The sequence below is a fragment of the Gossypium raimondii genome, chromosome 3, assembly GCF_025698545.1.
Source record: "Gossypium raimondii isolate GPD5lz chromosome 3, ASM2569854v1, whole genome shotgun sequence".
NCBI classification, from domain to species: domain Eukaryota; kingdom Viridiplantae; phylum Streptophyta; class Magnoliopsida; order Malvales; family Malvaceae; genus Gossypium; species Gossypium raimondii.
This window is the reverse complement of record NC_068567.1, coordinates 8067815-8093569: the sequence shown is the minus strand read 5'-3', so window position 1 is coordinate 8093569 and position 25755 is coordinate 8067815. Positions and strand designations below refer to the sequence as shown.

At 35.1% G+C, this 25755-nt stretch overlaps 1 protein-coding gene and 1 pseudogene across 1 annotated transcript; one reads left to right on the top strand and one right to left on the bottom strand.

The window, feature by feature from the left end:
- Positions 1–2003: 2003 nt before the first annotated feature.
- Positions 2004–3242, bottom strand: LOC128039897 (uncharacterized). Its single transcript, XM_052628822.1, has 4 exons — positions 3110–3242; positions 2878–2974; positions 2414–2733; positions 2004–2323 (listed from the first exon to the last, which is right to left on the bottom strand). Exons 1-4 carry the CDS (start codon positions 3240–3242, stop codon positions 2004–2006), a joined length of 870 nt encoding a protein of 289 aa, XP_052484782.1.
- Positions 3243–20285: 17043 nt separating this feature from the next.
- On the top strand, positions 20286–25471 carry LOC128039896 (uncharacterized; annotated as a pseudogene).
- Positions 25472–25755: the final 284 nt, after the last annotated feature.

Genomic DNA, 25755 nt, shown 5'->3' with positions numbered 1-25755 from the left:
AAAATGAGGAGATGTATCAGCTTATAGAGCAGAATAGTCACAGACGCAAGGAAGGAGAAGAGAAATCTGCACTGGATTTTTCATCAAATCTCATTATTAAAGTAAAAGCTGGAGTAGGGACAGCTTCCTGCAGTTCTGCCTTTATTTTCTTATTTGAACTTTGTGAATCATAAACTTAAATGACGAAGTTGAATGGTTTTGTTTTGGATTTGAATGTCCAACCCATGAGCTAAATCTCAATGGGTTGAAATTATTTTGGTAAATTCTTATTATCTTTAATGCCCATGGTTTGATTTTGAGTAGATTACTATTTCATTCGATTTGTGATTATTTTAAATGCATGCATGCAAGCTTTAGACATAGATGACTGTATGTTATGCTATTAGATCTAATTTAATTCTGGAAAGATTAAATATATTGGATTATTATCGGATGATATAGGCAAGTATTCAAAAGAATATTAGTAGCACTCTAGACGTAGAAGTTGCAATCTGTACAAGGAAAAGGAAGAACAAATTGTATATCATTCTAGAGTTCTATAGACAAACAAAAACTCAGAATGATAGCTTAAAGTCTGGCTCTTGAAATTATCGAAATTGGAACCCCATGTAGCCTCACAATCTTAGAAATATAGAGCTTCGCTAACTTTTGCAGTGAGTAGTCCGTCTGAACCGGAATAAAATGAGCGGATTTGGTCAATTGATCCACGATGACCCACACAAAATCCTTCTTAGTGGGTGTCAATGGCAACCCATTAACGAAGTCCATCATCACTCATTCTCATTTCCATAAGGGAATCTTAACAGGTTGAATCAAACTCGAAGGCAACTGGTGCTCAGTTTTAACTTGCTGGCACATCAGACAACGAACAACAAAATTTGTTACCTCTCGTTTCAAACCCAGCCACCAGTACAGCTCACGAAGATCCTGATACATCTTATTACCAGCAGGATGCATAACAAAAGGGCTTCTATGCACTTCCGTCAAAATCGACTATCTCAGATCAGAATCATTCAGTACACAAACCTAAAATCAAAAACACAGAACCCATCTTTATTCAGCCCAAAATCAGGCGTATTGTGGCTCTCAACCTGACGGAACCGTAGAACCAGAGAATCATTCCCTAATTGCTTATCTCAAATTTGATCAATCCAAGTCAGCTTAACTTGCAACTCGGCCAACAGACCTCCATCATCGAACAAACTGAGATGAGCGAACATCGCCCTTAAATTAGTCATTGCTCTACGACTGGGAGCATCGACTACCACATTGGCCTTACCAGGATGATACTCTATCGTACAATCATAATTTTTAAACAACTCAATCTATCTACGCTACCTTGTGATTGGTATAGATGATACACCTTTCACTGTACAGATAGTGCCTTCAGATTTTTAAAGCAAACACCACAATAGCTAACTCTAGATCGTGCGTTAGATAATTCCCCTTGTTTGGCTTAAGCTAATGGGACGCATAAGCCACAACCTTACCATCTTGCATCAGTACGCATTCCAAACCGGCGTGTAACGCATCACTGTAAACCACAAACTCTTTACCAGATTCAAGCTGTATCAAAATAGGAGCCTAAGTCAGAATAGACTTGAGCTTCTCGAAGCTTGATTGTTGTGCATCAGTCCAAACAAAAGGAACATTCTTGCGCAGAAGCTTAGTCAGAGGAGCTACAATCAGAGAGAACCCTTTAACCAATATCTAATAACAACTCGTAAGACCTAGAAAACTGCGGATCTTAGAAACGTTCTTAGGCTACTTCCAATTAAGCATAACCTCAATCTTTCTAGGATCAACTCAGATCCCATCAGCAGAAACCACATGCCTAGAAAAGTTACCTCTCGCAATCAGAACTCACACTTGTTCAACTTAGCGTATAGCTGTTTCTCTCAGAGTATCTGAAGCACTACTTTAAGGTGCTCATCACGCTCATCCTCAGTCTTAGAGTACACCATAAAATCTTTGATGAAGACTACGATGAACTGATCTAGCTATTACTGAAAAACACGGTTCATCATATCCATGAATGTAGCCGTAGCATACGTCAAACCGAAAGGCATAACTTGAAACTTGTAGCGGTCATAACGAGTCCTAAATGCCGTCTTATGAATATCAGCTTCCTTAACTCTAAGCTGATGATACTCTGATCGAAGATCTATTTTAGAGAATACTAAATCCCCTCGGAACTGATCAAACAAATTGTTGATCCTCGGAAGTGGGTACTTATTCTTCACAGTCAGTTTATTCAATTGCCGGTAGTCGATGCACATCCTCATGGTACCATCCCTTTTCTTCACAAACAGAACCAGTGCCTCTTACGAAAACATATTGGGATGGATGAAAACACGATCTAAAAGTTCTTGAAGTTTAGCCTTAAGCTATGTAAGCTTTTTCGGTGCCATACGGTATGGAGCAATAGACACTGGAGCTGTACCCCATACAAGCTTAATACTGAACTCAACTTCCTGATTCAGAGGTAAACCTGACAACTCCTCAGAAAAAGTATTTAGAAATTCCCTCACTATTCTGATATCCCCAACAGAAGAGTCCCTAGAAACTGAAACACTGACGTAAGCCAAACACGCCTTACACCCTTTTCGAACCAGTTTCTTAGCCACTAGAGTGAAGATTGCATTAGACAGGTAATCTCGATGCTCACCAATCACAACCACCTCCTTATCATGCTCGGTCAATAGAACAACCCTCTCAGTCGCGCAATCCAAGCTAACTCAGTGCTCAACTAACTAGGCTATACCCAGAATTAAGTCGAACTCCCCAAATGGTGGCTCCATCAAATTTGCTAGAAACACATCCCCTTATACCCTTAATAGAACATTCTTATATAGTCTACTAACCTGAATAAGTTACCCTAACGGACTCAGAACAATAATCTCCCCAGAAGTACACTCAACAGAAATCCCCAAGATTTCAGAAACAGAACTAACTATATATGAGTATGTAAAACCTATGTTTATCAAAGCAGTATATGTAGCATCAAAAATAAAGAACGTACCTATGATCACATCAGGGGCATCTTTATCATATTTTCCCTAGAAGGCAGTCTTAAAGTAGTCTCAGTTCAGACGATCCGGTTGAGTACCCTCCTCTATCGATAACCACCACTGATACGCCTTATCGCTTAGCAAATAAACTACACCCTTCAATCTCTGCTCAGGAGTGTAGTCGATGCCGTTCATAATCCTCTCGGTGGCCTCCAACCAATACTCGTCCATAGTAAGGGCGACTCTAGCGACTTCCCTAAACAGCTTAGCTCCATTAGACCGGAGTCTTTTAGTTACCGACCCACGGACCCTAGACCCTCTCCAACACCCTCAACATGGCTTGGGACAGTGCGTTGTCCCCAGCCGAGTGGCTTTGAGACCCAGTCTCAGTAGCAGGTGAAACTGGTGTCTCACTTATGTTTAAATTCGGCATATTGCCCAGAGAGAAAGACTCTGCTTGATCCCTCTTACGGCGCTTGCTGCACCCACGAATGCCACAACCTCGATTTTTACGAGTGCTCATCGTATTTTCAATTTTATCTACATTATAAAATTTTATGCATCAGTTCTAGTGTTTATTAATAGATATTTTATGCTCAAGTTATTAGAAGTTCCAAAGTATTTCGGAGGTTTTAGTCTCTAACTAACTCAGTACAGATTCAGAAAGTACTAACTACAGTGTTTTCAGAAAGTTCTATCTAAGTTCAGAAATACTTACAGGATCGACATCAGAGACTCGGTGTACCACATACTTATTCAAAATTATCTAAATCATTTGAAAATCAATCCTTTTCAAAACACAATTTTGGAACCCAAAGTTCACAGCCTGGGTTTTACAACCTGTCTCTGATACCACTAAATGTAACATCCCAAACTCAACCTAGACGTTATGGCCAAATTCGAGAGTGTTACGAAGAAGGGTTTTGGAACCGACGATACTTCGATAAAACCATGTTTAGTTATTTGATAAAGCGTCCAAGTATTATAAAACGTATTCATTACTGAAACTGTTATATGATGTTTTTTAAAGTTAACTATTTATTTCGTAGTAGAAGTTTGAAATTCTTTTAAAACCAAAACCAAGCTCTTTTTCCAAAAACCATTTGTTAAAAACATTTATTTGCGTAATTTTTTTATCAACATTGCAGAAAAGAAAGTAAAATAAAATCCAAATCCAAAAGCTAAAACCACACAGTCAGAGAGTCCTAAAAGTTACAAACTCTCAAGAAAACAAGATTTTAAAATAAAACTATTATAAATAAATAAAATTAGATCTTAGTCTAGTGGTCATCGCTGAGCCTTCGTCACACCGACCCGCCTAAGTCTGTGGATTACTTGAATAGAACAGACAAAAAGATGTGAGTTTTCGTAAACTTAGTGTGTAACCCAACAAAAATAGTCATGCAACAATTACAGAATTTCATATACAGTTAGATACATATTCGAACATAAGTTCATAACAGATACAGATATCATAATCAGATAAATAGGACAGATATACAGAATCCTACCCCCATCCTTTACACACCATCTCCGACCATCCCATCACACTATGTGGTGTTAAGAACATCTACCCATCCTTACACACCATATAGTGTCGATGCGACACATAATAGATAATATGTAGTCAAGCTGCCAGAATATACGTGAAAGGTCGTTGTACAGATCAGTTCCTTCACATATACAAAACCCACCCCAACACAGGTACAAAATACATAATTAATAGAATTAACATGCTTAACATGCTCGTATATAGATAACTTATATGCTCAAACTGAACAATCAGACATACATACTAGTGTCCTACTCAGGTTAGACTATCAGAATATCAGATCACATGAATTAAGGTTTGGTTAGCCCTTACTGACCCTATGGTAGGCCCTCAGTCGAATGGAACGACCCGTTCCACCCTAGGGAAATTTTTAGAATTTTGGGCCTAGATGCTCGTGTGGCATTGACAAGCTCCATTTTTTAATTTCGTCGAAACTCAAATTTTTTTGTTAGGAGTACACACCTTGTTCGGTTTTGATGTGAATCATTCTTGAGACCACTAGAACCTAAAATTGATCATTAAAAAGTCAAATTTAGTCGCATAAAACGATGCTAAACTGAAACTATATCGAATCAACAATCCCTTGTTCAACCAAAACCCTTACCTTTAAATGAACAACGATGATTCTCGTAGTTATAGTACCGATGGAAAGCCTTGAGCCCATTGATCTTCTCTTAAACAAAAATAACGAAACCCCATCAACCAAAAATTCACTAACCAAAAACAATAACCACACTTACCAAACTGAAATTGAGTACCAAGAGCGAAATATAACAAATTGCACCAACAAATTTGATTACCAAAATGAAAGAGAGAAAAGGAAAGCAAAAATTAATAGAAGTCGAAAAGAAGAAGAAAACAGAACGTCAAAACAGAAAATGATTTTAGGATAAAATAAAATAAGATTAAATAAAAATAAAAATCCCACTATATCCACTTCTAACCAACTGATAACTACCCATTCAAACATACTTTCGATTCCAACCAAGCTCTCTCAGTCAATCGAAGCAAAAATTATCACCCTCGCTCATGCAAGGATTTGAACACAAAACCTCCAGTAAGCTAACTCCTTACCACTCAAGCCAACAAGCTCATTTTGATATGGATTAACAGACAATTTATATAAAGCCGCCCAACAGAAATAAGGCTTGGATCAAAAATAACAAAATTTTTCCAAATGTAGAACTTGAACCCAAGACCTCACACACACACCCAAAACACTTAACCACTGAAGTAGATACACCTTTATGTCAAATTTCACAAAAAAAACTTAAACTATTCAGGGCGTTACACTTTCCCAATGGTGTTGTATATTCAACAAAAGAATGCAGAAAAGAGGTTTCAAGTGAATGGTAATTGACTCAAACTTTATATTGGAGAAGACTTTGAAGAGGCGATGGATGTGCACCAATTGAAGGGTGTCAAAGAAGGGAGTATTTAAATCTAACTTTCTTGTAAGTTGTAAATTTTGCAGGATAAAGGGTAGTATTCACTTTTAGGTAATACCATAGTTAGCTAATGTTATATTTCTAATTGCATTTTTTATCATTTGCATTTCTAGGATTAAAAAGTTGATGAAATTGGTGACAAGAATGTTACAACCTATTTTTCTGTGGTATCGAAAATAATGTTAGAACCCCGTTTCTGATGATCGAGTTAGTAAATATTAACTATTAATATTTCCGAGTTTATTATTGTATTATTCTAATTTTTAGTTTGGTAATTCTATTGAACGGTTAGTAATTAAGGTATAAGGACTAAATCGTAAAAACCCTAAAAGTTAATCGTTATTGAATTTTTGTTAACTAAAAGGCTTAATTAGTGATTGTTTAAGGTTTTAAGTGGAAAATTAGCCATTTTAGTGATGCATTGATGATAGGAGCATGTGTTTTTGTATTGTTTTGTTTTGATAATTAAAGTTAAAATAATGAAATAAAAGAACAAATAAAAGAATTAAAAGCCACCATTTCTATTTTCTCATCATCTTCATAGTTTGGAGAAAAGAAAAGTGAAGAAGCCATAGCTAGGTTTCAAGCAAACTTTTGACCCTTGCATGTAAGTCCAAACTGATTTACCTAACTCATATGTTATTTTTCAAAACTGTTAAACTTTCAAAATATTTCCATTGATGAATTCTTGAAGTTTTGGTGTTAAAATACTAGTTTTTAAGCTTAGATTTGAAAAGGACTAGTTTATAAAGTGAAAATGGTTAGTTTTGAACTTATGGACTAAAATGAAATAATTTCAAATGTGGTTTGTAAATATAGTTATTAGAGGACTGTTGAAGGATGGAATTGAGATCAGTTTTGAAGTCGAGGCTCAAATTTGAAAGTTATGGCAATTTTGGTTTTAGTGGCTAAATTGAATAAAATATGAAACTTTGAGGAACTCTTGTAAAATAAAAATTAAATTTTCAAATGCACATGACTAGTTGATATAAGGTATTTGTCAGTGATAAATTAAAATTTATTATCGTATAGATCATGATTTAAATCGAGTCGAGGATTATCGGGGAAAAAGGAAAATTATTGATTAGTCTCTGCAGTTCAACTTGTTTACCGATTTTTTCAGGTTAGTTCATATGGTAAATTCATATTTAAATCATTATAGTGGAATTTTGTATGTCTGGATGTTAATTTACACTTTGAAATCTTTATGGTTTAGTACGAAAGGTAAGATATGGATTAATTTGTAAATGTATTGTAAATGTGAAATGTGTTATAGTAGACTATATGTTCATGATAATGTTATAGTGGTATAAATGTTATAAATTCAATATTAATGCCCATGTGAACTTAGTAAACTATTAGGATACAATTGACGTTCCAATAAGGTTAGTTGCGTACTTGTACGGGTTGCACTTTGGTGTCTCTGTTTGCACTTCGGTTGCCCCTATACAAAACTACGATACTTTCTGGTGTGGTGTAGTTACCCAGGTATCCGAATTTATTTACTAGTGTTCATCGGGCTATTGGATTAATATAGAAAAATAGGAAAATAATTGTTTAATGTTATGATACTGTATTCAAATGATTATATGACAAAGAAATGGTATGAATGGTATTAAATTGATATAATGTATGTGTATGTTAATAACTTGAATGATATATTACTTGTGGTAATTATACGTGGAGCTTACCTTATTATCGTGAAATGTTATGTCAAGTTTACTATATCGAACAATTAGTTTGAAATGTGTAGTTTATATTTTATGGTAAGTTAATGTTTATTTCATATGAACTTACTAAGCATTTGAAATGCTAACTTTGTTGTTTTCCATTTTTGTAAAGCGTCGATTTGCAAAACTCGTAGGTCGGATCAACTTGAAGAATCACACTATCCCACCATCGTTTCAGTAGTCTTTTGGTTCGTTTTAATCATGGTTTTGTGGCATATATGTTTTTGGATAGAAAATTTTGGATGGATAAATTGGTTTGAAATGGTTAATGTTGGAAGTGTGGAATAATTAAATGCATAACATAATGGTAATGTTTGGTATCATGTAGTAATGTTTAATTTATCATAAATTGAGTATGTTTTGATATGGCATGGTTAAAAGACATAAGAATGCATTGGGTATATGCTTGTGATATAATGAACATAACTTGATCTAGTATTTTGAGTCTGTAAGGCATGGTAAATTGAAAGATTATGAATGTTTATAAACCAAAGGTTGATTGGATGAATTGGTATAGCTTAGGTTGATTTGCTGTTGCCAAATGTGAGGAAATGTTTGATTGATAGATGATAATGGTTATAAAAAAGAATGTGCATGCTCCCTTTTGGCATGGATTGAATAGATGAAAATATATGTTTGCTAGCTAAATGAGACTTGATATAATGATAATTGTGATTTGGTTGTGTTGTGGTGATTTGGCATGTTTTGGTCTGGTACTATATAGGTTGGAAGTGTGCCTAAGGTACCTTTCTCGTTTAAGTTTTGGTTTGGCATGAAATGGGACCAAAATATGGTATATTTGACCCTCTGGTAAAAAGTATCAATACCATAAAATGAAGTATTAGTACTAGACCAAATGAACAATATTTTAAAACGACATAATGTCAATTTGGTATCGATACTTATCTCCAAATATCGATACTATATAATGGTATTGATACGAATTGACTTATATTCAAATTTTTGAAAATGGCAGAATGCCAAACAGTATCAATACATAATTTATTATCGATACTTGTCTATTTTAACTTGATTTTTGAAACATCGAAACTAAATACGGTTTCGATACTTGACTTGGGTATCGATATCTATGCCCAAACTTTGATAAATATACAATTTGGTTCACATTCATGCTCAGAACAACTTTAGAGCTTTCATAGACTCAATTAAGTCTCAGTTTTGTTTTAAATCATACTGCGCATGAAATTATGAAATGAATTGATGTTTAATTGAATTATTTGATATGATCTGTGTGTATCTGCTCCTGTAACAGTGGTAGGATCTTGTAGCTTAGGTCCAACGACTAGACCGAGTGAGAGCTGTTACAAAGAATTGGTGGAAAGGATGGTGTTTCATAAACTGAGATGATGCCACATCGTAAAGCTACAACCTTCTAGGGTGATATGACTATTTCTCTTAAGGTCACAACTTGAATTTCAGGGTTGTAATGACTTGGGGGGTTTAGTTGAGTGATAAGCAAGAAATTTGCAGTATTCAAACACAATTTTTTTATTTTTACTTAACGAAAGCTGCAACTCAAAGTTGCAATGAAGTTAACTAGTAAGCAAGCTGGGAGAGAAAGTTGCAACACCAATTCAACAAAATGAGGGCGCTTTTAAATTTTCATATACTTTTAATCTCTAGTTTTAAATAATCTTATTTTTCTTAATAATATATCCTTTTCAACTCTTTTTTTTATTGTCTTTGATTTCCATGATAATTGTAATCAAATCTCATGAGAAAATGTAATCCTACTATTCTATTTGATAAGACTAAATTTTTGTCTTTTGAAAATTTTGAGAAGTTTAGAAAAATTGTTTTTAGGAAAGATTAGGATATTGAAATAGGAGTTCATTTGACTTGTTGTCATGAGTTGGAAGGTAATGTGATGCAAAAAGTGGGAAATTTTGTGCAATCAACCACAAATGATTTGCATGGCAGTGGCTCGAGAGTTTTATACCAATATGGATGCAAATATAGATGCAATTTGGGTAAAAGGAAAACAAATATTGTTTGATGTAAGATCTTTAAATTCGTTTATTCTAATTCTTAACGTTGAATATGATGATTTGATGTAAGATTTTTAAATTCTATGAGCTTTAGCTAATGATTGGGGTAGATGTAAGTAAGAAGAATGGTTATTTGTATTTCAAATCAACCTTCTTTCTACCAGATATCCAAATCCTCTTCTATTTTGTTTGTTCCAAGATATTACCAATGACAAACATTAATTTTGTCAATTGAAAATGCATTATTGTAATATATTATATATGGAATCATAAATTTATTAATGGAAGTAGGATTTTTAATTAAATGATCAAGCTAATAACTGTTGGTAAAGAAAAATGTTTATGGTTCCAAGGGCTTATAATAGATACTTGTATTAAATAGGGAGCGCAAATACTTAAAGATGAGGAAAAAGTAGCCCTTCAAAGGTTAGTAGGGCATGACTAATGGATGAGTCATTATAAAAAGATGAGAAATAGAAGACAAATGGAAAGGTTACATGTCTAAAAAGGAAAAAGACATTGATGGTCTCAAAATATGTCACATCATATAATCTTCTGACGGGGATGAAAGTTGATGCTTAGGACACCCTCTAGACCTAAACATTCTTACAACATTGAAAATGTGACTAGAGTCTTAGAGTTAGTATTGATGATGAATGATCCTTGATTTTTAATTTTTGAAGAATTGAACTCTATTTTCTATTTATTTTTTGGGGGGACTTGTAATAATTATTTAGGATTTTATATATTATTTTTAGATTAGGATTTTATTTTATTTTATTCTATTCTATTTTTATTTTATGTTATGCACTTTTTTGTTTTTGTTCGAGTCTTTATAGGTCAACCACACATTTGGAGTTAAGGTTGCCCAATTGAATTGTGGAGGAGTGACTGCCTTTATCTTTGGATTTGAGCTTTCAATTGAGGGAGTTTCTATTTTCCTTATATTTTGAAACATTGATGACTTAGTTTGATTTGAGAGTTGGGGAGGGGGGATTTACAAAGTTTGAATTGTTTTTGTCGAAACCATTTTTTTTGAAAAACGGGAATAAACTTTGAAAATGAAAATGGGAGTCGCCACCAATCTTTTTTTTAGGTGTGATCGGGTCACCTTGAGATTTTAATAAAACATATTGATTTACTAAAATGTCGATTTTGGTCCTTGAAATGTGAAAAAATAGGTTCGGGAGTCGGTTACGTGCGAGGAAAGGTTAGCACCCTTGTGACGCCCAAAAATTGGTACCGAATTGATTGTTTAATGTCTTAATATTGAAAATTTTAAAAGATTATAAAATACGATCCTTTGAAAAGAAAATTTGAATAAACCGAATTAAGTGATAAGATGCACTCATTTCAAAGAAATAAATTATCACACCCAGTAAGTTAGGGTGCAATAGTTTAATCTTCGAAGTTAGGTGTATCTTTTAACTTTTAAAACTCATATATTTTGAGAAAGATACTTGGTTATTTAGGTCAAACGGCAAATTAGAACCCAGTAAGTTAGGTTCCTATTTCTCGAAATTCCTAAACACCGAATATTGCCTTTATTTTAAAAATCCTTAATTCGAGGTAGTAAAATGTCATATGCAATAAGTTAGGGTCCAACATTTTGAAATCCCGAAAAAACTTTATTTAAAACTTGTATGGTTTTATTGCAAGATAAATACTTGGCTATCTAAATTCATCGAAAAGGATTGAAGCCCACTGAGTTAGGGCACAATCCTCTCGAGAATCGTGAACACCGAGCATATTTGAAAATTTACGAAATAGAATGACTTTAATGCTTTATTGAAACATCATTTTTAAAAGATTTCAAAATAATATTAAAGCAACAATATATATTTTAGAGATGAATAATTTAATAAGCTATATATGAAAGATTAATAATATTATATGAGAAATATTATCATGTAAATATAATATATGTAAAAAATATACAAAAGATGAGTTTTAAAACATAAAAAAAAATCAAAACCTACACAAATCATATCAAAATTTCATAAAATATATAGAATAACCAATAATGAATTAAATAATAACAAGTCTAGTTTGAAAATAAAAGAATATAGTAGATTTAAAAGTTTAATGCATGATAAATTTAAAACGATATTAATTTGAAATATTAAAATAACACTAGAAAAGATAAATATGCCAAAATAATAACTAATTTAATTTAAAATTAAGTTTAATTAAAAATGGAACAACATTAAAGGAAAAATAAAGCAAAGTAAGATAAGGTAATGGAAATAAAATTAAACTGAAATAAAAAATATTAAATAGGCAACAAACATAAATAGAAAATAAAAGAAGGATTAAATTTATATTCGATTAAAAACCGAGAGACTAAAACATAAAATAAACACATAGGTTCGGACATTCAGGTCCAAACAATGAAAACAACGTCGCTTAACTGAGGAGTTAAATGAAATTGAAGTTAAATACACAATACAAATTAAAAAAAAAAAAAGAAGAGAATTGAATCGAAGCAACACCCAAATTTGGAGGGGGGTTGGGTCACAACGCAGGTCACTATGGGCAAACGACGTCGTTTTTGGCCATTGAGGTTAAGGCCCAAAATGGCACCGTTTAGGTCCTTTATAAAAACCAATTTTTTTAAAAAAAAAAACTCATTTCTTCCTTTGTTTTCCAAAAAAAAAAATCAGAAAACCTCTCCCCCCATCTCCTTCAAAACCCGTAACCCAAGAAACTTCGCTGACCATCGATGGCCTTGATCGCCGGTGACGGCCGTCAGTATCGGTGGCGAAAATCCAAAAAGTCACCATTTTCCTTCGTTTTTCAATTCTAAGACTAAAAAGGGGCCGATTTTCATTAGAATCGGCGGACCTCGGTCTCGCGGCGACACGAAAGGTAAGTTTTTTAAACTTTCCCTTGCTTATTCTACTTCCTCTTTCGAATCAAAAAGAAAAAGAAAAAAAGAAAGAAAAAAGAAACTATAAAATAAACGAGAGACTACCTTCAGGAAAAAAAAACTTCTGAATTCGTTCTATTTTTTTGATTGTATTTGTCCATAAAAAATTACAATGGCTTTCTATTTTATTTTATATCCTCCTATTGAAAAAACAAATAAATAAATACAATCTATTTTTTTCTTTCTCTGCTGCGCTTGTTTGTTTGCGTTTGCTGCAGGTACGGGCGTACGGAGGCGCGGTGACTTGGAGGGGATGCGTGGTGATGCGGCGCGGGGGGGAGCCTGCTAGCTGCGGCCCTTAAGGTTGTTTGCTGCTAGGGTTTCTGCGATCTAGTTGGGCTGAATTAGGTTATTGGTTAGGGTTTTAATCTATTAGGCTAGATGTTTAGCTTTAATTTTGGACTTTTGTTGATTGGACTGTTTAATGAACTTTGTTATTAATTTAGTATTTGGTCTTTTTATTTCTGGTTTGGGCCCCAGGCAAAATGGGCCTTACAGTTTTCATGTGTAAAAAATAGACCGTCGATAATGGCTAAGAATTGAAAAGAGAAGAAGAAGAAGAAGAACACACAGAATTTTACGAGGAAACCCTTTTGGGAAAAAAACCACGGGCAGAGGAGAAGATAATTCACTATGTCGAACTCGAATAATACAAGAGGAGAGATGATTATGTCTATTTATAGGTTTGTAAAACCATATTCTAATGAAAGTCAAATAGAAGTAATACAGTAAGGTTAAAACACCTTATTCTAATCAACATCAAATAGAGAAAGTAAACTTCTATATGGATGCCACTTGTAAATCCCCTTATCTTGCCACTTATATTTTATTTTCATAAGAATTTGGGTCATACAATTCTAGCAATCTCCACCTTGACACGAATTCTCAACGAACAAGTTCTTCATCATGAACTCTCAACTAACAAGTTCTCCACCTCTCTCATGAAACCCCTTAAGGGTTTATCTTCAACAATGAACATCAACCAAGTCTAAGCAATGCTCAAATTTGGTTATAGGAAGTGACTTAGTCATCATATATGCAAGATTATCATGAGTACTAATTTTGCTCATAACAATATCACCCTGAGCAATAATATCACGAACAAAATGATACCGAACATCAATGTGCTTTGTTCTCTCATGATACACTTGGTCCTTCATAAGGAAGATGACAGTCTGACTGTTACAAAATATTGTACTGATTTGAAGGTCTTCATTAAGTTCACTAAAGAGCTCCTTTAACCAAATAGCTTCTTTACAAGGCTCAGTAATCGCCATGTACTTAGCTTTAGTGGTAGAGAAAGCAACAATAGTTTGCAAAATAGCTTTCCAACTAATTTCACTAGCCCCAATTGTAAAGACATAACCTGTGAGAGATCTTCTATCAAGGTCTCCAGCAAAATCAGCATTTACATACCCAATGACTCCATTTCTAGTTCTTCCAAATTGTAAGCAAACATCAGTAGTACCTCGTAAGTATCTCAAAATCCACTGAACTACTTTTCAGTGTTCCTTAACGGGATTCGCCATGCATATGCTAACTTCACTGACTGCATATGATAAATCTAGACGTGAACAAACCATAGCATACATGAGGGATCCCACAACACTAGAATATGGAACATGTGACATGTACTCAATCTCATCATCTAATTGTGGAGACAAAGCCGATGAAAGTCTAAAATAGGCTGCTAAAGGAGTACTACCAGGCTTAGCATTCTGCATATTGAACCGGCAAAGAACTTTCTCAATGTACCCTTTCTGAATTAGGTACAATTTACTTGTTTTTCTTTCTTTGAGAATTTTCATACCAAGTATCTTCTTTACTGGTCCTAAATCTTTCATCTCAAATTATTCACTAAGCTGGGCTTTGACCTGCCTTATCTCTCCTTTGTCTTTTGTTGCTATCAACATGTCATCAACATAGAGGAGTAGATACACAAAACAACCATCACTGTTTTTCTTAAAATAAACACAACTATCAAAGCTACTTCTTTTGACATGATGAGAAGTCATAAAGGAATCAAACCTCTTGTACCACCGTCTTGGTGATTGTTTTAAAATGTAAAGGGACTTTTTCAACAAGCAAACACAGTCCTATTTTTCTGAGGCTATAAATCCTTCTAGTTGTTGCATGCAAACATCCTTCTCAAGTTCTCTATGTAAAAATGCAGTTTTTACATCTAACTGCTCAAACTCTAAATCATGCATGGCCATGATACCAAGTAAAGCTCAAATCAAACTACGTTTCCCAACTGGGAAGAACACATATGTGAAGTCCAGACCTAAAATTTGATTGTAACCCTTTGCAACAAGCCTTTCTTTATATCTAGGTTCTTCAACTCCTAGAGTCCCTTCTTTCTTTTTAAACACCCATTTACAACGAACAACCTTTTTGCCCTTAGGATACTTCACAAGATTCCATGTTCTATTTTTGTGGAGTGATCCCATCTCCTCTTGCATGGCAATCATCCACTTTTCTAAGTCTTTATAGCTAACTACCTTGGAATAAGTAGATGGATCCTAGTTTGCACCTATATCTTTAGCCAATTTAAAGCATAAGCAACTAGATCAGCCTCGGCATACCTCATTGGAAGTTTAATCTCTCTTCTAATTCTATTTTTGGCGATAGAGTATTGTGGTGAAGAAACAACTCTATTTTGACTTTCTGTACTGGCTTGAGGAGTCTACTCTGTCGTAGATTGCTCCACTTGCTTTTTTTGTTCTTTATTGGAAGAGTTTTTAAGAGATAAGTTAGGTAGCATAGCAGTTTCATAAAAAACAACATCTCTGCTAACTTCAACTTTTCTATTTTCAAAACACCATAACTTATACCCTTTTACACCGGCTTTATAACCAAGAAGAACACATTTAACTAATCTTGGTTCTAATTTTCCATTATCAACATGAGCATACGCAGGACAACCAAAAATCTTAAAATCAGAATAATCAGCAGGATTACTAGACCACAACTCTTGTGGAGTCTTTCTCTCAATGGCAACAGACGGAGATCGATTAATAAAAAACATGCAATAAAGGCCGCTTCGACCCAAAATGACTTCGGTATGTTGGCATTCAAAAACATACATCGAACCTTTTCTATGATTGTTCTGCTCATTCGTTTTGCAACACTGTTTTGCTGAGGAGTATGACGAGCTGTCAAGTGTCTCATGATCCCTTCTCACTTGCACAGTTCGTTAAACTTATCAGAACAGAAATCTAAGCCATTGTCTATGTAGAGGTGTTCTATTTTTTTCCTGCTTGTTTTTCAATCATATTTTTCCAAGACTTAAATGTGGAAAACACGTCGCTTTTCTACTTCAAGAAAAACACCCAAACATTTTTGGAAAAATCATTAATAATTGTTAGCATGTAATTAACTCCACCTCTCGAAGGCACTCTGGATGGATTCCTTTAGTGAATTGAGTTCTCTTTTGCTTCCTAAAAATGTCGTGCTCATAAAACTTTAGTTTGCAAATTCCTTGCCCATCAAGAAGTCATGTTTTGCTCAATTATGTCATGCCATTCTCACTCATATGCCCTAGACCCATATGCCAAAGTCTAGTAACATCATTATCTACAAGGATGAGGAAGCAACAGCTGCATCACCAGTAACAGTAAAACCTTGTAAAACATATAACTTGGCAGTCTTTCTCTGCCCTTTCATCACAACGAAAGAACATTTGGAAATATTCAAAACCCCACTTTTAGTTGTGTATTTGTACCTTTTTGAATCAAGAGTACTCAATGAAATCAAATTTCTCTTCAATTCTAGAACATGTCACATATCACTAAGTGTCTTGACAGCTTCATCAAACATTTTAACTTTAATCGTTCCAACACCTATGAATTTACAAGAAGCATTATTTCCAATCAAAACAAAACCGTCAGACACTGTTTCATAAGTTGTAAACCAATACCGATTGGGACTCATGTGGAAGGTGTAGCCTGAATTAATGATCCACTCCTCGTTCACTTTAGAATTGTTAACAGAAGTGACTAGAAGTTCACCGTCGTTGTAGTCTTCTACAACATCTGCTTCACTAGATTTTTTCGGTTGTTTTCCCTTTTGATTTGCACCCTCCTTTTTCATCTTATTCTTCAATTTAAAGTACTCAGATTTAATGTGCCCTTTTTTTTACAGAAGTTACACGTTTTACCTCTGTTTGAAAACTTTAATATTCCCTTAGATTTATCATGAGGATTCTGTTCCTGTTTCCTTCTACGATCATCATCAGTATTCCAATATTGTCTCTCACGAAAAAAGAATGATAGACTCGCGGCAATACAAAATCTTGTCTCTAAAGGTTGAATAAGACGGGGGTAACGAACAAAGCAGAATCAACCCTAGATCTTTTTTATCATAATGAACCTCCATGGCCTGAAGATCCGAGAGAATTTCTTTAAACACTGTTACGTGTTCGTGCGCAGAAACACCTTTCTCCAAATGATGAGCATAAAGACGCTACTTTATATGCAGCTTGCTGGTTAGATATTTCGACATACATAGCTGCTCCAACCTCTTCCATAATGCAGCGGCGGTCTTCTCCTTCATCACATCCTACAAAATTTCGCTAGACAAATACATATGTAACTGTGTTAATGCCTTTCAATCTTTACTCATTTTCTCTTACTTTGTCAATGTCGAAGGCATATTATCTACCCCTAGCAGGGCATCCACCAAGTCTATTTGCGTAAGAACTACCTATGTAATGACCCAAATTTGAGGTTATCGGAACAGTGGTTTCGGGACCACAAATTCGATGAGAAAAATTTTATTTTTATTATATTTTTATGGTCTACAATTTCACATAATGATTTCGTGAAAATTTCGTTCGAAAATTTCGACGTTTGGGCACTCAATTTAGTCAAAAGGACTAAATTGTAAAAAGTACAAACGTTGAGTTCTACATGTTAAAGGTGTCCAATTGTTATGAAACTTTAAATTGGAGGTCCTTATATGGTAATTAGACCATTGGTAACTTGGTAGACAAAAATGGACATGAGATAAGTGAAATAGAAAATTTTTAAGTTAGGGGCAATTTGGTAATCTAGTAATTAAAATGAATTAAAAGGGAAAAAGATGGCAAATTATGCTCATCTTCTTCATATGAACGAAATCAGCAAGGGGGGAAGCCATAGTTAAGGTTTTCAAGCTTCCAAGCTCCATAGTAAGTGATCCCAAGCCCCGTTTTTAATGTTCTTTACGTTTTTGAGATCTCGGTAGTTTAATTTAGCTTATTCTAGCAATAATTTAACCTAGGGTTTATATTTGGAAAAAATACCCATAGGTGAAAAGTGTTTATTTTGATTTTTTATGATAGAATATGAAGCTAGAAATTATGTTAAACAACTTTTGCTAAGCGATTTTAAGTGAAAACGAGTAAAACGACATAATCGGTAAAAATACCTAATGTTCATAAGTACATGTTAGAGTGGGAATTTGATGTTTCCATAGAAGGGAAAAATGTTCAGAATGTTATAAAACATAAGAATAAGAGATGAATTTTAATTTCCGAGCCTTGGGGCAAAAATGTAATTATGTAAAAGTTTAGGGGCAAAATTGTAATTTTAAAAAAGTTAGAGTCGAGGGTTGTTTTGATGAATGTGAGTATTAAATAAGTTAAATTTACTATTTTAGATCAAGAAGTACGAAACTCGAGGTTAGACAAAGGGAAGAATAAAGTTGAAGACTAAGTTGGTGAATTTGGCTATAATTGGTACCGAGGTAAGTTTACGGTAAATAAATGCAATATTTCAATATTTATTATTAATTCTGTTAATTTCCAGCAATTATGAATTTATTTTATGAATTTATTTGATGATGATCCAAGCATGAAATGATAGAGAATTAAAGTTAAAAGGCCGTTGATACATAAGGATGGTAATCGGATACGAATGTCATGACATTTGGGTAAAGAGATCCCATGTAAGACCATGTCCAGGACATGGCATTGGCATCCTTAAGATCATGAGAAGTCCTCAGAAGACCATGTGCAGGACATGGCATGGGCACCGAGACGAGAGGTCCCATGTAAGACCATGTCTGGGACATGGCGTTGCATCGAGATGAGAGGTCCCTATAAGACCATGTGCGGGACATGGCATGGGCACCAACATGAGAACATCCCATGTAAGACCATGTCGGGACATGGCTTTGGCATGTTATTATCGAAGAGACCGAGTATCCTTATTATTTCAATGTAGCTCAACGGGCTTGTAAACGAATCATGTTCATGAAAGTTCGGTTTAAAGCATAAATGGCAAGCTCTGTAAGTTATAAGAGTTAAGAACTTATTATACTATCAATTGATGTTCAACGATGCAGCAAGAGATGAGTAAGTTATGCACACAAGTATATTAAGTAAACAAGCAAGAGAACTAGTATGAGATTAACTAAAGAGTAAACTAGAGATATAGACATTTGAGTTTAACTATTTGAGTTAAATATTGTTATTTATTTGCTAGTAAACTTACTAAGCTTTATGCTTACGTCTTTTATTTCTCTTTCTCTTATAGTATTACAAGGCTACTTCAAGGATCCTAAAGAAGTCGGAGATCGTCCACACTATCAACCACAGCAACTCGGTATTTTTATGTTGAACCATGTTGAGTATGGCATGTATAGGGATTTAGTTATTCTAAATGTTTGTATTTATGATCTTGCTAAAGAATGATGTGTAAGTATTTGATGATGAATGGTTGCTAAAATGGTCAAGTATGGAAGTGTTTGTTGTTATAAAAGTTTAGGTGATAAACTATGCATGGAAATCATAAAAGGGTAAAATTTTGCAAAGAAACAGAATTCAGACAGCACTGTGACGTGACTTTGAAAAATCAGCTAGGATGCTATAAAATGAATTAGAGGGTGAATGATATATGGAAATAAAGCTTGTTGAGTATATTTTCATGGAAAAATAACAGTGTAGCAAAAGGAAATTTATATTTTAAGATATGTGAATTTTAGTAAGATAGGGTCAGAACTATTTTTGGAGTACCCTGTTTTGAGTTTATAAAATAATTAAAAATTGTATAAAAATGTTTATGAGATGTAGTTTATATGCTTAGATTCCTTAATGAGTATATTTTCTGTAGGAACAAGTGGGAATAGCATATGAAAATCCTATAATGAGAAGAGTTATTTTTAGTGACAAGAGGTCAGGGCAGTCGATTAGTGAAATAGGGGAGACTTTAACTAATAAACTGTACTAATTTGCTTAGCCAAAAATTCTAAAAATTTTATGGTAGGAATATATATGAGTCTAGTTTTAGGGAAAATTTACAGAATTAAATTTCAAGTCCCGTAGCTCGAGTTATAATCAATTTAGTAACTACTGCGCGATTGGACAGGTTTGCTGTAAATAGTAAAATTAATTTTCAAAGTAAATTTTTAAGCTCCGAATTAGTAAGATAAGCTAAGTAATGCCTCATGCTTGACTCCGGCAACGGTCTCGAGTAAGGGGTGTTACATTTATTGGTATCAAAGCAGGTTTAGTCGGTTCTCGGAAATATGCAGTATGAATAAGAGTCTACCTATACATGCCATACTTATATATTTTGATAGTGTGACGACTCCTGACGATTTTAAAATGTTTTCTTTTATAGTTATGGATCCTGAACGAGCTAGTACAGATGAAGTAGAGAGTAATGCGCCTATTCCCGCAGAAGGGACGGTGCCATCAGATGTTAATGTTAGTGAAAGACCTGCATCAGATAGACAGGGAGGAGGAGCTAGAGAAGCCTTCTTCCAAGCCATGACTGATTGGTTTGCCGAGTTCGTTTGTACGAATCCGGCTATAAGACCTCCACCCCCTCAAGAATCACAGGTTCCCCATGTAGCTTCCCACTGCAGGTATAGTTATCAGGGAGAGACCACCTGTTGATAAGATTAGGAAGCAAGGGGTGAAGAATTTGGCTACCAAAGATGATGATGCGAAAAAGCGCACTCGGCTTGAGAATACAATCAGGGTTTTTGAAGAATTATCTTGTACACCGGAAGAATGTATGAAGTGTGTTGTTTCACTTCTTCGAGATTCAGCTTACCATTGGTGGAAGACCCTTGTGTCAGTAGTACCAAGTGAGAGGGTTACATGGGATTTCTTTCAGGAGGAGTTCCGAAAGAAGTACATCAGTTAGAGATTTATAGATTAGAAAAGGAAGGAGTTTCTTGAGCTAAAACAAGGTAAAATGTTTGTGACTGAATATGAACGCGAATTTGTCAGACTTAGTAAGTATGCACGAGAATTTGTGTCCACTGAAGCTAACATGTGTAAGAGGTTTGAAGAATGACTTAATGATGATATTCGATTATCCGTGGGTGTCCTAGAAATTAGAGAGTTTGTTGTTTTGGTTGAGAGAGCTTGTAAAGCAGAAGATTTGCTAAAAGAAAAAGAGAAAGGCAAAGCTGGAGCTGAAGCGCAGGATACAAAGAAGAGGCAGATGAGTAAATCATTTCAGTCTACGTTTAAGAGGCCTAGGGAGCTCTCTAGCGGATCATATTTTCCAGCTAGATATTCTAGCCGAAGCAGGGGTAGAAGATTCGAGGGTTCTAGAGCTCAAACCACTACAATTGTAAGCACGGGCAGTACTCGACCTCCTAGGCTGGAATGTCCTCAATGTGGTAGACGCCACCCCGGAGAGTGTAGAGCAGGTGAAAATGTTTGTTTCAGATGTGGAGCGTCCGATCACTTTATTCGGATTGTCTGAAACAACTAAAAGAGAAGAGATAACGAGTGTGAGATCGGAAATGCTCCTACCAGAGGTAGACCGCAGAGAAACCCAGGAGTGGGAGCGAGTAATAGGAGTGCATCTAGAGATTCAAAGAATGAGATCGGATGTTAGAGCACCCGAGAACATATGCTATTCGTGCTCGTGAAGAGGCGCCCTCTCGATATAATTACGGTACATTTTCTCTTTATGACACTAATGTTATTGCATTAATTGATCCTGGCTCTACACATTCATATATATGCACAAAATTAGCAGTTGTTAAAAATTTGTCTGTTGAACCTACTGAATTTGTGGTTAAAGTCTCGAACCCCCTGGGCCAGTTTGTGATGGTGGATAAAGTTTGTAAAAATTGTCCACTGATGATAAAAGGTATTTGTTTCCCGGTTGACTTGATGTTATTGCCTTTTGATGAGTTTGATGTGATATTGGGCATGGATTGGTTAATCAGCATGACGCAGTAGTAAACTGTAGACAGAAATATGTTGTACTGAAGTGCCAGAATGGAGAATTACTGGTTAAATCGATCGATGATGAATTATCTGATGTAATTTCAGTGATGTCAGCTCAGAGGTGTGTCAAAAAAGGGTATGATGTTTATTTGGCATATGTGTTGGATACTAAAGTATCTAAGTCAAAGATACAGGCAGTGCCAGTTGTATGTGAATTTTCTGATGTGTTTCCAGAGGAATTACCGGGGTTGCCACCAGAAAGAGAAGTGGAATTTTCTATAGATCTGATTCCGGGAACTACCCCAATTTCCATAGCTCCGTATCGTATGGCTCCTACAGAATTAAAAGAGTTAAAGGCACAGTTACAGGAACTTGTTGACAGAGGTTTTGTTCGTCTGAGTCATTCACCTTGGGGTACTCCAGTTCTGTTTGTGAAAAAGAAAGACGGGTCTTTGAGATTGTGTATTGACTATCGACAGCTTAATAAGGTAACTATAAAGAATAAGTACCTGTTGCCTCGAATTGATGACTTATTTGATCAACTGAAAGGTGCCACAGTATTTTCAAAGATTGATCTCCGATCGGGTTATTACCGATTCTGAGTAAAAGAGCGGATGTGCCAAAGACGACTTTCGTAACGTGTATGGGCATTATGAGTTTCGGTTATGCCGTTTGGGTTGACTAATGCACCTGCAGTATTCATGGATTTGATGAACCGGATATTCAGACCGTATCTAGACAGGTTTGTAGTAGTTTTCATTGATGACATTTTAGTCTATTCTTGGGATGAAACTGAGCATGCAGAACATTTGAGAATAGTGTTGCAAATTCTGCGTGAAAAGAAACTTTATGCTAAATTCAGTAAATGTGAATTTTGGCTTCGGGAGGTAGGTTTTCTCGGACATATTGTATCCGCAGAAGGCATCAGGGTAGATTCGAGTAAAATTTCAGCTATTGTCAATTGGAGTCCACCGAAGAATGTATCTGAAGTTAGAAGTTTCTTAGGTTTAGCTGGTTATTATCGAAGATTTGTACAGGGGTTTTCTATGATAGCTTCTCCAATGACCCGTTTATTATAGAAAGATGTTAAATTTGAATGGACAGATAAATGCCAGCAAAGTTTTGATCGATTAAAGGAGTTGTTGATGAAAGCACCAGTGTTAGTACAGCCTGAATCGGGTAAGGAATTTATTATTTATAGTGATGCATCATTAAATGGTTTGGGTTGTGTCTTGATGCAAGAAGATAAATTAATAGCCTATGCTTCAAGACAACTTAAGCCACATGAAAGAAACTACCCGGTACATGATCTCGAATTAGCTGCTATTGTAATTGCATTGAAAATATGGCGACATTATTTGTATGGTGAAAAGTGTCATATTTATACTGATAAAAAAAGCTTGAAATATTTGATGACACAGAAAGATTTGAATCTGAGACAACGCAGGTGGCTTGAACTGATAAAGGATTATGATTTGGTTATTGATTACCATCCGGGTAAGGCTAATGTGGTAGCTGATGCTTTGAGCCGGAAATCTCTGTTTGCTTTACGAGCTATGAATACCTGATTGTCACTGACTGATGATGGTTCAATCATAGCTGAAATGAAGGCTAAATCGATGTTTCGTCAACAAATATGTGAGGATTAGAAAAATGATGAAAAGTTACAGGCTAAACGGGTACAATGTGAGTCAGGTAATGATTCAGAATTTCAAATTGGGACTAATGGTTGTTTATTATTCAGAGGCAGAGTATGTGTACCAAAGGATTCCGAGCTTATACAGAAGATTCTACACGAGGCCCATAGCGGTACTATGTCTGTACATCCGGGGAGTAATAAAATGTATAATGATTTGAAAAAGATGTATTGGTGGCCGGGTATGAAACGTGATATCTCTGAGTTTGTATCAAGATGTTTAGTATGTCAGCAGGTTAAAGCTGAACATCAGGTACCTTCGGGGTTGCTTCAGTCAATCACTATACCAGAATGGAAATGGGGAAAGAATCACTATGGATTTTGTATCTGGGTTACCGTTATCTCCGAGGAAGAAAGATGCCATTTGGGTAATTGTCGACCGATTGACAAAGTCCGCGCACTTTATTCCGGTATGTATGGATTATTCTTTAGATAAATTGGCTGAATTGTATATATCTGAGATTGTTAGACTACACGGAGTGCCTGTCTCCATTATATCGGACAGAGATCCCCGATTTACGTCTCGTTTCTGGGACAAATTGCAAGAAGCTTTGGGTACTCAGTTGTATTTCAGTACTTCATTTCATCCTCAGACAGATGGCCAATCTGAGCGTGTAATTCAGGTATTGGAAGATATGCTCCGATGTTGTGTATTAGAGTTTCAAGGTAATTGGGAAATGTATCTACCTTTGATTGAATTTGCTTATAATAACAGTTATCAGTCCAGTATTAAAATGGCTCCGTCTGAAGCTTTGTATGGTAGAAAATGTAGAACACCATTATATTGGACAGAGCTTAGTGAAAAAAAGATACACGGGGTTGATTTGATCCGGGAAACAGAAGAAAAAGTAAGGCTGATTCGAGATAGTCTAAAAGCAGCTTCCGATCGTCAGAAGTCATACGCCGATCTTAAACGAAGGGAGATTGAATTTCAGGTGGGTGATAAAGTATTCTTAAAAGTGTCTCCTTGGAAGAAAGTTCTCCGGTTCGGTCGAAAGGGTAAATTGAGTCCAAGATTTATCGGACCATATGAGATTATAGAAAGAATTGGACCAGTTGCTTACCGATTGGCTTTACCACCGGAACTCGACAAAATTCATAGTGTATTTCATGTATCTATGCTACGACGGTATCGATCAGATCCTTCACATGTTATTACTCCAACAGAAGTAGAAATTCAGCCGGATATGACTTATAATGAAGAACCGGTAAAGTATTAGCACGAGAAACAAATAAGCTTAGAAACAAAAAGGTAAATCTGGTGAAAGTGCTATGGCAAAAGCACGGGATTGAGGAACCCACATGGGAACTGGAAGAGACAATGAGTAAGCAATACCCGAATCTCTTTACTGGTAAGATTTTCGAGGACGAAAATCCTAAAAAGGGGGGAGAGTTGTAATGACCCAAATTTGAGGTTATCGGAACAGTGGTTTCGGGACCACAAATCCGATGAGAAAAATTTTATTTTTATTATATTTTTATGGTCTACAATTTCACAAAATGATTTCGTGAAAATTTCGTTCGAAAATTTCGACGTTTGGGCACTCAATTTAGTCAAAAGGACTAAATTGTAAAAAGTGCAAAAGTTGAGTTCTACATGTTAGAGGTGTCCAATTGTTATGAAACTTTAAATTGGAGGTCCTTATATGGTAATTAGACCATTGGTAACTTGGTAGACAAAAATGGACATGAGATAAGTGAAATAGAAAATTTTTAAGTTAGGGGCAATTTGGTAATCTAGTAATTAAAATGAATTAAAAGGGAAAAAGATGGCAAATTATGCTCATCTTCTTCATATGAACGAAATCAGCAAGGGGGGAAGCCATAGTTAAGGTTTTCAAGCTTCCAAGCTCCATAGTAAGTGATCCCAAGCCCCGTTTTTAATGTTCTTTACGTTTTTGAGATCTCGGTAGTTTAATTTAGCTTATTCTAGCAATAATTTAACCTAGGGTTTATATTTGGAAAAAATACTCATAGGTGAAAAGTGTTTATTTTGATGTTTTATGATAGAATATGAAGCTAGAAATTATGTTAAATAACTTTTGCTAAGCGATTTTAAGTGAAAACGAGTAAAACGACATAATCGGTAAAAATACCTAATGTTCATAAGTACATGTTAGAGTGGGAATTTGATGTTGCCATAGAAGGGAAAAATGTTCAGCATGTTATAAAACATAATAATAAGAGATGAATTTTAATTTC

What these genes read in the sequence shown, in the direction of transcription:
- LOC128039897 (XM_052628822.1), bottom strand. Translation starts at nt 3,242, where the DNA reads ATGGACGAGTATTGGTTGGAGGCCACCGAGAGGATTATGAACGGCATC. An exon ending in ATTGTTCTGAGTCCGTTAGG is followed by an intron (nt 2,734 to 2,877) that starts GTAACTTATTCA and finishes GCACTGAGTTAG; the next exon opens with CTTGGATTGCGCGACTGAGA. An exon ending in AGTGTCTATTGCTCCATACC is followed by an intron (nt 2,324 to 2,413) that starts GTATGGCACCGA and finishes TGTTTTCGTAAG; the next exon opens with AGGCACTGGTTCTGTTTGTG.